Source organism: Molothrus aeneus, chromosome 23 (assembly GCF_037042795.1).
Source record: "Molothrus aeneus isolate 106 chromosome 23, BPBGC_Maene_1.0, whole genome shotgun sequence".
NCBI lineage: Eukaryota > Metazoa > Chordata > Aves > Passeriformes > Icteridae > Molothrus > Molothrus aeneus.
This window is the reverse complement of record NC_089668.1, coordinates 722,753-737,058: the sequence shown is the minus strand read 5'-3', so window position 1 is coordinate 737,058 and position 14,306 is coordinate 722,753. Positions and strand designations below refer to the sequence as shown.

The following is a 14,306-nucleotide window of genomic DNA, read 5'->3' as shown; positions in this document are numbered from 1 at the left end:
CGCGGAGCCCCGGCCATGCAGCGCGCCCGCCTGCTCGCCCTGCTCACCCTGCTCGCCCTGTGCCTGGTAAGGAGGGGCTGCCTCTGCTTTCTGCTCAAAACCTCCGGGTCCGGCTTTTCTCTTCGGCTTTAAGCGCTGCCATCTCAGCGAGAGCTTCGTGCTGTGCTCTGCAAGGTCCAAACGCTTCCACGTGGGGATTTTTTTAATGCCTTTCTTCACCTTGAGGGTACCACTCAGCTCTGTAAGCCTGGCAGGGCTCTCCAGCCCATCTCCCATCCTTTCTAAGCCCAGCAGGGCTCTCCAGCCCATCTTCCATCCTTTCTAAGCCCAGCAGGGCTCTCCAGCCCATCTCCCATCCTTTCTAAGCCCAGCAGGGCTCTCCAGCCCATCTTCCATCCTTTCTAAGCCCAGCAGAGCTCTCCAGCCCATCTTCCATCCTTTCTAAGCCCAGCAGAGCTCTCCAGCCCATCTCCCAGCCTGGCAGAGCTCTCCAGCCCATCTCCCAGCCCCTGTAACCCCAGCAGAGCTCTCCAGCCCATCTCCCAGCCTGGCAAAGCTCTCCAGCCCATCTCCCAGCCCCTCCTGCAGCGGGGATGCTGAGCTGGAGGGAGACTCAGGTCTGTGCTTTCCTCTCATCTCTCCCCACTGGGTTATTTCTCTTCCTGCTGGGGGCTCCATGGGCTGAGAGCCATGCTGAGGGACACTGGGGCTCTCCTGGGTGTTAGGGATGAACCCACCAGCACTTTGGGGAGCACCGTGCACTTTGGGGCAGCTTTTGGGATGGTTTTTTCCCCCTACAACGAGTTTGGGCCAAATCTACCTGTGCTTATTTCACTCGTGAAGTTCCCCAGAGCTGGGCCCTGCTGCTGCCTCCACAGGCTGCATTTACACGCTGGGATTCGCCCTCTGTAAAGCAGGCCAAGAGAGCAAGAGGGTGGCAGAGAGAGCAGAGTTTTGGGCTCTGTCCCTGCTCCTTCCCCATCTCCAGAGGGACCCTGAGGACGGGTGTGCTTCACCCTGGGAAATGGCATTGCTGTTCCAGCAGCCAGGGCAGTGTTAGAGAGGCAGAGAGGTTGGGCTCACCCCCTGGCTGTGCTGCATTCCCACACCGGCTGCACCCCCTGATTGCACCTCGGGGGTCCCCCCTGCCCCTCGCTCCCAGCACGGGAATTCCCCACAGCCCGGCCCTTCTCCTTCTGCAGGGCCGTGCCCCGACGCCTCCTCACCACTTCCTCGCAGGGCAGGGGCCGCTCCCCGCCCTCCACTTCCCCCTGGTTTCTGAAAGCCCCTGGTTAGCGGCAGGGCAGCCGTTCCAGGGACAGCTCAGCTCACTTCCCTCCCTGCCCTGGCCCAGCCCGGAGCTGGAACCTGCACCGGGGCACAGACGGGCGGCTGTTTGTCCTGTCGGGGCTGGGGCAGCGTGGCCGCGGGCGTGCCCCGGTCCTTTTGCCCCAGGACCATCCTGGGAGGGCTCTCGGGGCTTTCACCGCCCTGCCGCTCTTGGAGGGGTGTCTGAAGCTGTTTTCTTTCCCAGTCCCTCTGCCAGGCGAAGGAGGGGGACACGGCGAAGGATGACAAGGGGAAGGAGGAGGTGTCTCCGCCGAAGGACGCTGCCCCGATCAACGCCACGGCCAGCGGCAGCGTGAGCCCGCCCGGCGCCAGCCCCCCGCTCCTGTCCGCGGCGCTGGGGGGGCTGGCGGCGCTGCTCCTGCACCTGCGCTGAGCCCCAGGGGCCCTGCAGCCCCCCGAGACCCTCCCCAGGACGGCACCGCCCCCGTTCCTGCCGCTCGGAGCGACCCCCGGCCCCGCGGAGCGGAGCAATAAATGCGCTGGTGCCGACCCGCAGGGCTCGTCTCCGCCTCCTCCCGGTTCGGTACCGGGGCTGGTGGGGGTGTGTGGGGGCGCAGAACCGGCCCCGTCACGGGGCTTCAACCCTCGGGGCTGGGGGGCCGGGTGGGGCCAGGGCCGGGACCCCCGAGCGAGCATCTCCCGAGCGAGTGGTCCCCAGCTGTCCACCGAGCATCCCCCGAGCCGTCCCCGCCTGTCCCCGCAGCGGTCCCCGAGCCGGTCCCCCGAGCATCCCCCGAGCATCCCCCGAGCCGTCCCCGCCTGTCCCCCGGGCAGGCCCCAAGCAAGCACCCCCCGGGCGGTCCCCGAGCACGGCTTGGCCGGCGCCTCCCTCCTCAAAGTCCTTGCCCACGGAGCTGCCAGCGCCCATGGGCACTAGAGGGCACTGGGATCCCATCCTGGCACCAGCATCGGGCTGGGGGAGCTGCCAGGCTGTGCGCACGACAAGGACAAGGACGCCAACCAGCCAGGCAGGGCTGTATCTTACACACGTACATAAATACAGTTCGGGGGAAGGAACGCCTGTGGGGAGGGGCCCTGCTGCTCTCCAGAGGGTGCCACGCTGGCTGTGTCCACGGGATCCTTCATGGGCCGTGTTCAGGCCTCCATGGAGGGAGGGTGGTGGTCATCCCCCACAGCAGCAGCTGGGACGGAGGTGCTTGGGCTGCAGCGTGGATGGGTCTGAGGCCTCCTGCCCCAGTGTGGGGATGCTGGCAGGGTGTCCCCATCCTGCCCCACGGCACCTCTGTCCCTCACAGCACCTGGATGTCCCAGATCTGCGTGGCTCGCTCCTCAGCCATGTCCCACACGATGGCGTGGTCCCGGTCGTAGCTGCGGCCGCCTGCAGGGCGAGGGGGAGGTTTGGGGAGGGCAATCCCCGCTCCTGATGGAAACACCCCCTTCTGGGGCGTCCCTGGGAAAGCAGGGGTGTCCGGGGCTGGGGCCTCACCCTTGACGTCAAGGATCATGTCCTCGAACATCTGGCTGTGGATCCTGCCCCGGGAGTCCACGCTCCAGGTCTGCCGCGGCAGCCGCGTCTCGGACCAGAGCACGGCCTTGGCTCCTTTCCCCGCCGGCCCGATCACCTGCAGGCTCATGGTGGGGGCCACCTGCAGGGGACACGGGCAGGGATGGCCCTCTAGGGCAGCTGCCTCTGGGCTGCAACGTGGGTGAGCAGGGGGACCCCCTCGGCGAGAGGTGCGGGTGGTGAGGGTGGCAAAAACTCTGCGGGGAAGGCAGAGGTGGCTTCACATCCCCAGGGGAGACTCGGGGAGGAGAATCACCGGATCGTTGGGATCAGAGGCTGGGAGAAGCTCTTATAAACCCCGGAAGATGGCGGTGGGGTGGGGAGTGCCCAGAGGAGCCCTGCCAGGGGCTGCAGGTCCCCTGGGTGGCGCTGGCTCTCACAGCCGAGCCCTGACCTGGTTTTTGATCAGCCCATCCTCGTAGTACCACACGGAGCTGCTCTGCTCGCTCAGGCTGGAGACCACAACCCTGCCCGCCTTCATGTCCTCCACATCGTCGGGGACCGAGAGGAAGAGCTGCAGCTCCCTGCTTCTGATGTGGAAATAGACCCTCCTCTGCAAGAGAGGAGCCTGCCCTTGCACCCCAGACCCTCCTCTGCAAGAGAGGAGCCTGCCCTTACACCCCAGACCCTCCTCTGCAAGAGAGGAGCCTGCCCTTACACCCCAGACCCTCCTCTGCAAGAGAGGAGCCTGCCCTTACACCCCAGACCCTCCTCTGCAAGAGAGGAGCCTGCCCTTGCACCCCAGACCCTCCTCTGCAAGAGAGGAGCCTGCCCTTGCACCCCAGACCCGTCTGCCTGCAGCTCCTCACCCGGCTGGGGCTCTGGGAGGGAGGATCCTGCATTCAGGGGGGTTCTCCCCATTGCTCTCCCTCCCAGGATGTCCCCAGGTGTCCCCAGGGCGATGGCTGTGCCCGTGACCTGTCCTTGGCAGCTGGCACGGGCACGGCTCACCACGCTGGGATGCTGTGTGTGTTTTATGAGGCACTTGCCCATGGGGAGCATTTCACCACAAAGGCAGCCACTCCCAGGGTGGGGGACAGGAATCTGAGCTGGTGGCACCTTTCCTGTGTCAGAGCTGCCAGGATCTCCAGCTGCCCCAGCCCAGGGCTGGCAGCTCTGTCTCCCTGTGAGCCCCGTGCCCCGGGGTTTTGGGTTCACCCCAGTGGGTGACACAGCCCTGTCCCCTCCCCTGTCCCCTCCCAAAGGTGCCCCTCACCTGGCGGATGGGGTAGAGGGACCCCACGTGCTGGAGCCCGCTGTAGGTCAGCCAGTTGGTGATCTCAGTGCAGTCCAGCAGCCACTGCCGCCCTCGGAAATCACCGTGCTCACACAGCACCCAGCTGTGGGGACAGGGGACACAGGATGGGTCACCCCAGGCGGGCAGGGGACACCCAGGGGGGCACAGGATGGGTCACCCCGGGTGGGCAGGGGACACCCAGGGGTGCCAGGGTCACTCACATCCCTCCTTTGACCCGCACGGACAGCACGTGGTTGTTGAAACCCTCAGCCTGCAGACTCCGCACCTCGGAGTTGAGCTCGATCTCCTTCCCCTCGAAGCACTCCAGGCCGTGCAGGAAGATGGAGGGCTCCGAGAAAAACTGTGGGATTGGGGGGCAAAGGGGGGAGTGAGGGCTCCTGGGGGGCAGAGCCAGAACTGGGGGTGCCATGAGAGGGCAAAAACATCCTGAGGAAAAAGGGGAAAGGAAAGGAAAGGAAAGGAAAGGAAAGGAAAGGAAAGGAAAGGAAAGGAAAGGAAAGGAACTGACCAGTGGAACTCTCCTCAAGGAGCAGATGGCAGTGGAGCAGAGGCAGCCCATGGCACTGAGCGTGGGGTACTCGCCCTCGGACAGCACGTGCTGCTCCCCTGTGAAGTCCTGCCCATCGAACAGGATCCAGCTGGTGGGGAGGAGCGTTCCAAGCTGACAGAGCTGTCGTGGAGGGCACCCATCCCTCCCCCAGCACCCTGACACCCCACCTGCCCCCACGGACTCTGCAGGAGCGCGGGGTGAAGGCTTCGGGCAGGGCCTCCTGGTCCTCCTCAAAGGCAACGTGATCCCCCAAGAAGTCAGGCTCTGAGAAAAGCAGGATCTGGGCAGGGGAGCACAGGGCTCGGTGAGGGGGCAAAGCATCACCAGCACCCCCCAAGGGGCTGCAGCCCCCTCCCCATCCAGCAGCCCTGACCTTGGAGACGAAGTGCAGGTTGTGCTCCCTGACCTGGAAGGAAGCAGAGCGGAGCTGGTGGGGCTCTGGCTGTGACACCACCAGCCCGGGGGGTGCCATGGGGCGGGAGCTGTCCCCTCACCTGCAGGATGGGCTGGGCAGAGGCGATGCGGCAGTCGGTGGCGCCCCAGTCCTCGCAGCTGCGGTACACGCCCTTCTCCAGGATGTACTGCTCGCCCGAGTAGTTGGGGCCCTCGTAGGCCACCCAGCTGTGGGGGGCAGGTGAGTGCTGGCCCATTCCCGCCCCGAGCGCCCCCCGAGCCCCCTGGCACACTCACACTCCGCTCAGCACGTGGATGGACTGCGTGACGCTGCCGTAGCCGGCCAGCCCCGTGTCGGGCAGAGCCTCGCTCAGCTCCACGCTCGCGCCCTCCTCGAAGTCCATGGCCTCAAACAGGACCAGGGCTGGGTCAGAGAAGTCCTGTGGGGAGAAGGAGCCCCCCCAAGCCCCTGGTCTGTCAGGGGAAGGGGCTGTGGGCTGGGCATACGCACAGGCGAGGGTGGGAGCAGCTGCCAAACTTTGCTTGGATGATTTTGGGGGATCTCAGGCCTTGCCCAGCTGCCTGATGCAGGCAGGGACGGCTCCCTTTGGGGGTGAGGATGGGATGGGGGTGCCTAGATCTGTCAAATCCCTTCCCCAGCCGTTCCCATTGCTGCCCTCACCGTCCGGATCAGCCGCAGGGACACCAGCTCCTGGCTGTAGCCGCCCCACTGCCTCCAGTCCTGGTACTCCCCTTCCTCCAGCAGGTACTGGTGGCCACGGAACCCTTCCTTCTCGTAGCCAACCCAGCTGTGGCACAGGCAGACACGGGCACTGAGGACTCCAGAGGGTTTCCACGTGCTGGGGCACGGGGGCACCATCCACAGCCTCCCCCCCAGGTGCCCCAGAGCCATCCCACAGCCCTTCCCGGCTGGGATGCCAGCCCTGCCCTCCCCGTGGCACTCACCAGCCCCCCAGCACACGCAGGGAGCCCACGGTGGGCAGAGCTGGCTCGGGCAGGCGCCTCAGGTCGTAGATGTCCCTGCTGATGGTGAAGCTGCGGCCCTGGAAAGCTGCAGCCTCATAGATCAGCACCTGGGGACAGGTGAGAAAGGTGAGGAAGGGACAAGGTGGGGTGAGGATGGTCCCAGGGCCATCCCAGCCCAGGGTTCCTGGCTCACCTGTGGCTCACCAGGTCTCTCCACAACGGGACAGCCCTGGAAGGAGAAGGAGCCCCAGTGAGGCTGTGGTGGCAGGAGGAGACCTCGCAGGGACATCTGCTGCCACCCTACAAAGTCTGAGCTGGGTTTTGGGTCATTTTCATTCAAGAAGCTCTTTTGAAGCTTTCCCTCACCCCTAACCCTCAGGAGCACTTTCCAAAGCCACGCTTGGCCCATTCCCACACCGTGATCTCACTGATGGCAGCCAGGAGCTGCCAGGACTTGCTCACACCTGGACACAGCCCTGGCACCCCTGGCAGCACCCCCAGAGCCAGCACTCACCAGCCTGATGGGATGCATGGAGCAGATGGATGGCTCCTTTGCTCCCCAAGCCTTCAAATTGGGGTACCCGCCCGGCTCCAGAACGTAGGGATCATCGTCAAAGAAAGGCTTGGAGTAAAGCAGCCACCTGGGGAATGGGGAAAGGCGTCACACCCTGTTCCTGCCGGTACCCGAGCCCACCCGCAGCCCCCAGCCCCCGGGTCCCCTCACAGGCCCGAGTGGACGATGATGGAGGCGGCCGCCAGCGCCTGGCCCCGCTCGCGGGTGTCCTCGGCCGAGCCGCTGAAGCGGAGCCGGGCGCCCTCTCCGTTCTCCTGGGCGAACAGGCTGATCTGGGGCGTGCGGTAATCCTGCGGGGACAGCGGCGGCGTTCGGGCCCCGCTCTGTGCCCGCAGGCAGAGCTGGGGGCTCGGGGCTCCCGGCACTCACCCGCACCACCCTCTTGAAGGAGCCGATGCGGAAGGGGCGGCTGCTGCGGGGCTGCGGGCCGTGCCCGCCGTGCCCGCCGTGCCCGCTGTGCCCGCTGTCCCCACTGTCGCCGCTGTCGCCGCTGTCCCCGTACGCCGTCCAGGGGTTGTCGATCTCCACGTCGCCCTCGGCCAGGACGCATTTGCGCCCTCGGAACCGCGGCTTCTCGTACATCACCCACCTGCGAGCGGTGTGGGGGCGACACGGCGTTACCGGAGCCCCGCGGGGCCCCCGGGGCAGGCTGTGGGTGGGCACGGGCTTCACCGCCGCGCCGGTAATTAGCAGCGGCAGGTAATTAGCAGCGGCAGGTAATTAGCAGCGGCAGCACGGGCGCTCCCGAAGCCCGGGCTGCCCTCCCTGGTGTCCTCTCCGCCTGTCCCTACCCGCCTCGGATGACTCGGATGGAGATGGTGTGGGACAGCTCCCAGGACGTGGCGTCGGGGATGTCGTCCCAGATCTCCCGTTTGTGCCCCGCGAAGCCGGCGTCGGAGTAGAGGATGATCTGGGAAGGGCGACACGGCCCGGGAGTGCTGCCACCCCGGCCCGGCCGGCCAGCCCTGCCCGGCCACACCGCCCTCCCTGTACCTTGCCGGGTCTTGTGTTGATCTTCTCCAAGCCCTCCTTATCGTCCTGCTGGGAAGAGCCCGGGGGACGGGCGGGTGAGGAGCGCGGGGCCACCTCGGCTGAGGCAGCCATGTCCCTGCAGCCTCGCGTCTGGCGCCTGCCAGGCCCTCCCACCGCCCCGGGCAGCCACACCTCGAGCATTCCTGCCCTGCTGGGGAGCAGCCTCCCGTCTGCCCCCGACCCTCCTGGCACCTGCCCGGGACCTTCCCAGCAGCTGTGCTGGCACCCTCCCATCCCTTGTCCTCCCATCACCATCCCTTGACCTCCCATCACCATCCCAGTGTCCTCCCATCACCATCCCTTGACCTCCCATCACCATCCCTTGACCTCCCATCACCATCCCAGTGCCCTCCCATCACCATCCCAGTATCCTCCCATCACCATCCCAGTATCCTCCCATGACCCATCCCAGTGCCCTCCCATCACCATCCCAGTATTTCCCATCACACATCCCAGTATCTCCCATCACCATCCCAGTATCTCCCATCACCCATCCCAGTATCTCCCATCACCATCCCAGTATCTCCCATCACCATCCCAGTGCCTGCACTTTCACCCCATGGCCTCTCTGACCAGAGAGGAAGCACCAGCCACATTTTGGGAGCAGGGAAGGATGCTGCAGGGAAGGAGAGCATTCCCCAGTGCTGGATTCACTGGGATTCACTCACCAGGACAGGCTCGAGGCTCAGGGTCACGGTGCTCTCTGGCTCCTCGGGGACAGGAGGGACAGAGCCCGAGCTCAGGGCTTCCAGCACGGCCACCTCGGGGCTGGGATGGCCAGCAGGGCCCAGCCCGTTGTGGTCCCTGGGGCAGGGTGGGTCCGAGCCCCCGCTGCCGTGGGGCAGCTGGAGCAGGGCGGCGCCGGGGCACACGAAGCGGCCGTAGAGCACGCTCTTGTCCAGGCGGGAGTAGGGCTTGCCCTCCTCGGCCCCGGCTGCCCGCTGCTCCAAGAAGTGCGAGAGCAGCGCCATGCCCTTGAGGACGTTCCCTCGGAAGGGCACGCTCCTCCCGGCCGCCGCTTTGGCGTTTCCATCCTCTCCCAGCGCCCCCAGGAGCGAGGCCCCCTCCACCCACCCCTCGCCCTCCGCGCCGTCCCCGGGCACCCCCCGGCGGCTCCCGGCGGCCGCCCGCTCCTCGGGGCTCAGGTAGGGGTTCTCGATCTCCTCCTCTTCCTCGGGGGGCTCCTGGGGCCGCCCCGGGGCCGGGCCCCGCTCCAGCAGCTCCCGCAGGGCCTGGGGCAGGGACAGGGGGGCCCGGGGGGCCACGCGGTGCTCGTGGATGGGCGGCAGGGCGGCGCAGCGCCCCAGCGCCGACGGCCGCGGCTGCCGCGGGGCTTTGGGCGCCTTCCGCATCTCCGAGGGCTCCATGTTCCGCAGCGTGTCCACGAAGATCTCCATGTCCACCAGCAGCTCGGGGTCCTCCTCGCTCGCGTCCGGGGGGCTCTCAGCCGCGGGCTCGGGGGCTGGGGGCTCGCTGGGGGGCTCTGGGACGCTCTCGGGCTCTTGGGCTGCGCCCTGGGGCTCTCCCGTCGTCTCCTGCCCCTCCAGCTCAATCTCAGCCTTTGCTGATGCCGCTGTTTCGGATGAAGGCTCTGGACCCTCGCTCACCTCTGAGGGTGGGGTCACGGGGGTGCTGCCAGCCCCCGGGGGGCTCTCTGTCCTCGCTGGCGTGGCGGGCATGGTGCCATCGGCATCTGCCACGCTTCCCTCACCCGTGCCAGCCGGAGCAGCCCGGCCAGCCGAGGGACGCTGCGGGGAGCTGCTCACGCTGCTTTGCGGGTCCCCGGCCCCCGGAGCCGCCTCCACCGGCGCGGGCTCGGCTTCTGCTGAGTCCTTCTCCTCGGGGGATGCCTCCTCTGGGGGCCCGGCGGCCTCTGCGCTGCCCGGCGAGCTCTCCCTGCCCGCTGCGGCCGCCGCAGAGCCGCTGCCCTCCCGCCCGGGGCTGTCCCGCTGTGCCGAGGCCGCGGTGGCCCCGGCAGTGCCGTGCGTCCCGTTCGGAGCCCCCCGTCCCTCCGCGTCCCTGCCCGTCCGCAGCACGGTGACCTGCCGGGCCCTGGGCAGGGCAGGGGCGCTGCCGGCCTTGGCGGCACCCGGGGCACCGGGCCCGTCCCCGGGAGCCGCCGCGGGACGCTCGGCGGGGCGGGTGGGCAGCAGGGTGCCGTGCACGTAGCTCTCCCGGTGCACCGGCACCTCCGCGGAGGGGGAGCCGTCCCCGCCGGGCCCCCCCTTGCCCCGCTCGTCCTGGCGCCGGGGCCGCTGCGCCGGGGCGTAGACCTGCGAGAAGATGGGGCCGTGCGCCGTGAAGTCCTTGAGGAGGCCGGCGGGGGACGCGTGCTCCCGGTGGGTCGGGGCGGCGGGGCCGGAGCCCGAGCCCGTCTTCTCCACGATCTCCCTCTCCCAGGCCTGCAGCAGGAGGGACACGCGGGACGGGCTCCCGTCCCGGCCCCGCGCGCTCCCGGGGCTCTGCAGGCGCCGCGACACCAGCGAGACCTTCTGGAAGCGGGAGCGGCCCTCGGGGGCAGCCGCGGCCCCCGGCTTCATGCTGAGCTCCGCGCTGGAGACGAAGGCTCTGCTCTTGCTGTGCCGGAACGGCGGATCCATGGCAGGGAATGGTTCCAGTTCCGTGGCTCTCCCCGCGCTGCCGGGCTCAGCCCCCGCGGCCGCCGCGCTGCGGCTGGCAGAGCTGCGGGGACAGAAGGAGTCTGGGAGAGCTGAGAACACCCCCCGCGGGTCCCAAAGCGGGCCTTTACACCCCCCAGAGCTCCCTGTGATCCTGAGGGACAGTTTGGGAGCACAGGAGGCGGTTTTGGGGCTCACGCAGGGTGTGGGGGCTCCCTGTGCCCGGCCGTGCCAGCGCTGCTGTGTCCGGCAGGGCCGGGGGCAGCTCTGCCACACCGGGGCGGGCTGCGGGCTGTGGCAGAGCCTGGCGGGGCTCGGGTGAGCCTGGCGGGGCTCGGGTGAGCGTGCACGATGCAGCCGGGCCGTGCCGTGCCCCGAGCTGCGGGATGAGTCAGGCGGGCAGCAGGGCTGCGCCGAGTCAGCAAAAGCAGCAAACAAACAAGCCCAGAAAACAACAGGGAAGCTGCTCCGTGGGGAAAAGCCTGGCTGGGATCGGGTGCTCGGGAGGAGGTGGAGACCTGAGCAGCTCCATCCCCTGACCCTTCCTGTGGCTGCCTGGCAAAGGTGGGATTGCTGCATCCTCCTCTGCAGCTTCCTCCCAGCAGGGCACGAGGAAACGAACGGGAATAATCGTCCAGAGCTCACCCCCGACCTGAGATTGTCCCCAGCACGCAGCTCCACCTCCTGGCGTTGGCTGCTGCAGGGTGAGCATCGCTCTGGGGCTCAGGGCAGGGGACAGGGACACAGTGCCACCTCGGCCTGGGGGGATGTGCCTGCCCCAGAAAGGTTTTATTGCTGGTTTGGGGTTGGGAAGCAGCTGACGCAGCAGGTGCTGGGGAGGGAGCTGGCAGGGCACCCACGTCCCAGTATCTCCCAGTTAGGAGCTGTTCAGCGTCACCGCCCGGCTGGGGGCAGTGGCGGGGATGGGGATTTGGGGTCAGCCCGAGGACAGGCTGGGATTAAGGTCCCCATCCAGAATGGGGACATCTCCCTGCACAAATCCCAGGGCTGCTTTCCCTGGGGGACACCTCGGGAGAGGAGCTCATCCTGCAGCAGCCGGGTGGGACCAATCCAGCCCTGCCAGGTTGGGTTTTCCCAGCCCCGAGGGGGATCAGGGGCCGGGGGCAGGCAGGGAAGTGCTGGGTACAGGCAGCTGCCTGTCCCTGCTGCCAGCCCACCATGCGCCCTCCTGAGCCTGCCCTCCCCGGCCCAGCAGGTCTTTCCAGAACAGATAGGAAGAGTTTGTGTCATTTCTCCGGAAGGCGATGAGACCTTGTCTGGGGCAGCCAGCACCGCTGGAGGCTGGGACCAGCCTGGGTGGGGCTGCACAGCCGCATGGCCACAGCTGGGTGCCCAGGGCCACAGCTGGGTGCCCAGGGCCACAGCCGGGTCCCCAGGGCCATGGCTTGTGCCAGTGGAAGGGGGATGGATGCACTGGCCGTGCAGGATGGCTGCAGGACAGCACAGGGACACAGGGGGACAGGGACACAGGGACACAGGGACAGGGACACAGGGACAGGGACACAGGGACACAGGGACAGGGACACAGGGACAGGGACAGGGATGCTGGCTCCGTGCTGGGGGGAGGGAGCACCTGCTGACTCAGCATCCTGCCTCTCACCTGGAGCTGCATTTCCGAAGATCTCCAGGTCTGTCTTTCCTATCCCATCCCATCCCTGCACCTGGTGCCCCCCTGAGCCCCCCAGTCCTGGGAAAGGAGCCCACCCAGAGCCCTGCACTGCCCCAGCACTTTCTGTTTCTGCTAAACCAATTCCCACTGCAGCAATGGGTCAAGGACACGAGGACGCAAGGACAGGAGGACAAGACCCTGCAGCTCCCAGGCTGCCGCTGCCGGCCATCCCCGCCTGCCCGGACGTGCCAGGCTGCATCCAGCGCTGTTGCCACACCGGGGCACCCAGCACGGCTCTAATTAATCCCCTTTGGCCAAGCCAAGCCCCTGACCTCGTTTGCTGCCTCCCGTCACCCCAAAGGGTCCCCCAGCACCCGAGTCAAAGGCGCTGTTTGATACCCAGCAGAGACGGAGGGGCCGAGGGCGGCAGCTGCGGCTGCCTCTGAGCCGGTGACCACGGACTAAGCTGAGCCTGCGGCCACGTTGGGCTGAGCTCTGTCACCGCGGGCTGAGGGCGGACCTGCCACCTTCAGGAGAATCGGGGATCTGGGTTGGGCGGCTGAGGCTCATGGGGAGGGCAGGGGAGCCCCCGGCCCCGCTCGCTGCCCCTGTTCTGCCGGGTCATGGCCAGCCCTGCGGCACGGCGGGGGACAGCGGTGACAGGGGAGCCCCGCTGCCCCCTCAGCCCGGGTCCTGCAGGCGTGCGGGAGCCCAGCTCACTCTGGCACCTCTTGGGATGCACTGTGGTGGCAGGAGCTGGATTACACCCCCCGAGCCCCCCAAATTCAGGGACTGACGGTGAGAGGGTCAGAGCCGGGCTCAGCCCCCACCTGCCGGCCCCATCCTCCCTCCCGGGCCCGTGCTGGTCCTGGGGAAGCCGGGACCCATCCCAGCACCTGTCCCGCCGGGGCTCGGCTCCGAGCACCGGGCAGCCCCCGTGGGTGGCAGCGGGACGGGACCCCCGGTGCCCGAACCCCCGAACCCCTTCCCTGCCAGCCCCCGCCAGCCGGGCAGCGCCCGGTGCCCCGCACCCCCCGTACCTGCCGGCCGAGGGTCCCGCCGTGCCGGGCCGGGCTCTGAGCCGTGCCGGGCTCTGAGCCGTGCCGTGCCGGGCTCTGAGCCGTGCCGGGCCGGGCTCTGAGCCGTGCCGGGCCGTGCCGTGCCGCGCCGAGCGGGCTCGCGGGGCTGCTCTCTGCACACCGCACAGCTGGGCGGACCGGCAGAGTCACCCTGAGCACCCAGCCCTGAGCACCCAGCCCTGGCGCAGCGGAGGTTTGGCATTCCTCAGGTGCTGACAGCCGGGGAGCCGGTCAGGCTGGTTCCCGACCCGGCTCCCCCGTTTCCTCCGACTCAGCAGTGCCGCAGGGAGCCCAGCCGGCCTGGGTGGCTCTGGGTGGCTCTGGGCCCCCCCCCCGCTCTGTCCCACCGCCCACCGAGCAAAGGGCGATGGAACCTCGGAGGGGACACCAGGGACCGCTTTGTCCCCGCACCTCCGGCCAGCGCGGCGCTCCAGCAGGGCCGGGGGGGCTGCAGGGTCCCAGCAGGGCAGGGAGGGGCTGGGGGTCCGCAGGGCTGGGGGCGCCCCGGGTCAATCCTCGGGGGTCCCACACGGAGCCCCGGGCACTGCAGCGCGTTCCCGAGGGGCTCGGAGTGCGGGGACGTCCCCGGCTCTGAGGGGCTCTCGAGGGGCTCTCGCGGGCTCGGGGAGGGGGTGCCCAGCGCAGTAGCCCTGGGCCACCGCGGGAGCCCTGACCCGGGGCGCAGCAGGGCCAGCCCTGCCCTCCGGGAGCCGCTGCGGTGCCAGCCCCTGCCCGGGGCCACCACTCTCGGCTCTGGCCCTGCCCGGGAGCCTCCCCGGCCACCGCCAGCCCGGCGCAGGTGGCCACAGCTCAGCCCTGCTGGGGCCACCCCGCTCTGGGTGACGCCGCTCACGTGCTGGGGAAACTGAGGCACGGCCGAGCTCCCTCTGCCGGCTTCTGGCCGGTGCCCGGTGCCCTCCCGTGCCCTCGGCCGGGCTCCCAAGGGTGGCTGAGCGGGTTCTTGTGCCCCCTGCATCCCCCCGGTGCTTGCAGGAGGGGCAGCCGTGGGGTCCCGGCCCGGTGCTGGGGCTGGGTCAGTGCGGGTGCACGCGTGTGTTTGGCGTGTGCCAGGCTGTGCCAGGCTGTGCCAGGGTTGGGGTCCGTGCCGAGCCAGCCGCGGCTCCAGCGGGAGCTCCCTGCACAGCCCCGCACCGGCCGGGCAGCGTTGAGTCAGCGCTGGGGAGGCTCCCCCTGCAGCAAACCAGTTCCCCGGGCACTGGAGAAACTGGAGGGACACCGGGGCGAGCCTGGGCCTTGAGTCACTGTGTGCCAAGGGAGGGACACGGAGCGGGGCACGCTGGGGACGGGCG

General features: G+C 68.5%; 1 protein-coding gene across 1 annotated transcript; it reads right to left on the bottom strand.

The window, feature by feature from the left end:
- Positions 1 to 2,600: 2,600 nt before the first annotated feature.
- Positions 2,601 to 10,269, bottom strand: CRYBG2 (crystallin beta-gamma domain containing 2). The gene is made up of 19 exons (XM_066564976.1): positions 8,338 to 10,269; positions 7,631 to 7,675; positions 7,429 to 7,547; positions 7,007 to 7,226; positions 6,788 to 6,927; positions 6,578 to 6,704; positions 6,257 to 6,292; positions 6,043 to 6,170; positions 5,759 to 5,885; positions 5,374 to 5,516; positions 5,178 to 5,304; positions 5,057 to 5,089; positions 4,851 to 4,963; positions 4,642 to 4,771; positions 4,334 to 4,473; positions 4,092 to 4,215; positions 3,270 to 3,428; positions 2,798 to 2,957; positions 2,601 to 2,689 (listed from the first exon to the last, which is right to left on the bottom strand). Exons 1-19 carry the CDS (start codon positions 10,267 to 10,269, stop codon positions 2,601 to 2,603), a joined length of 4,092 nt encoding a protein of 1,363 aa, XP_066421073.1.
- Between the last annotated feature and the right edge of the window lie 4,037 nt (positions 10,270 to 14,306).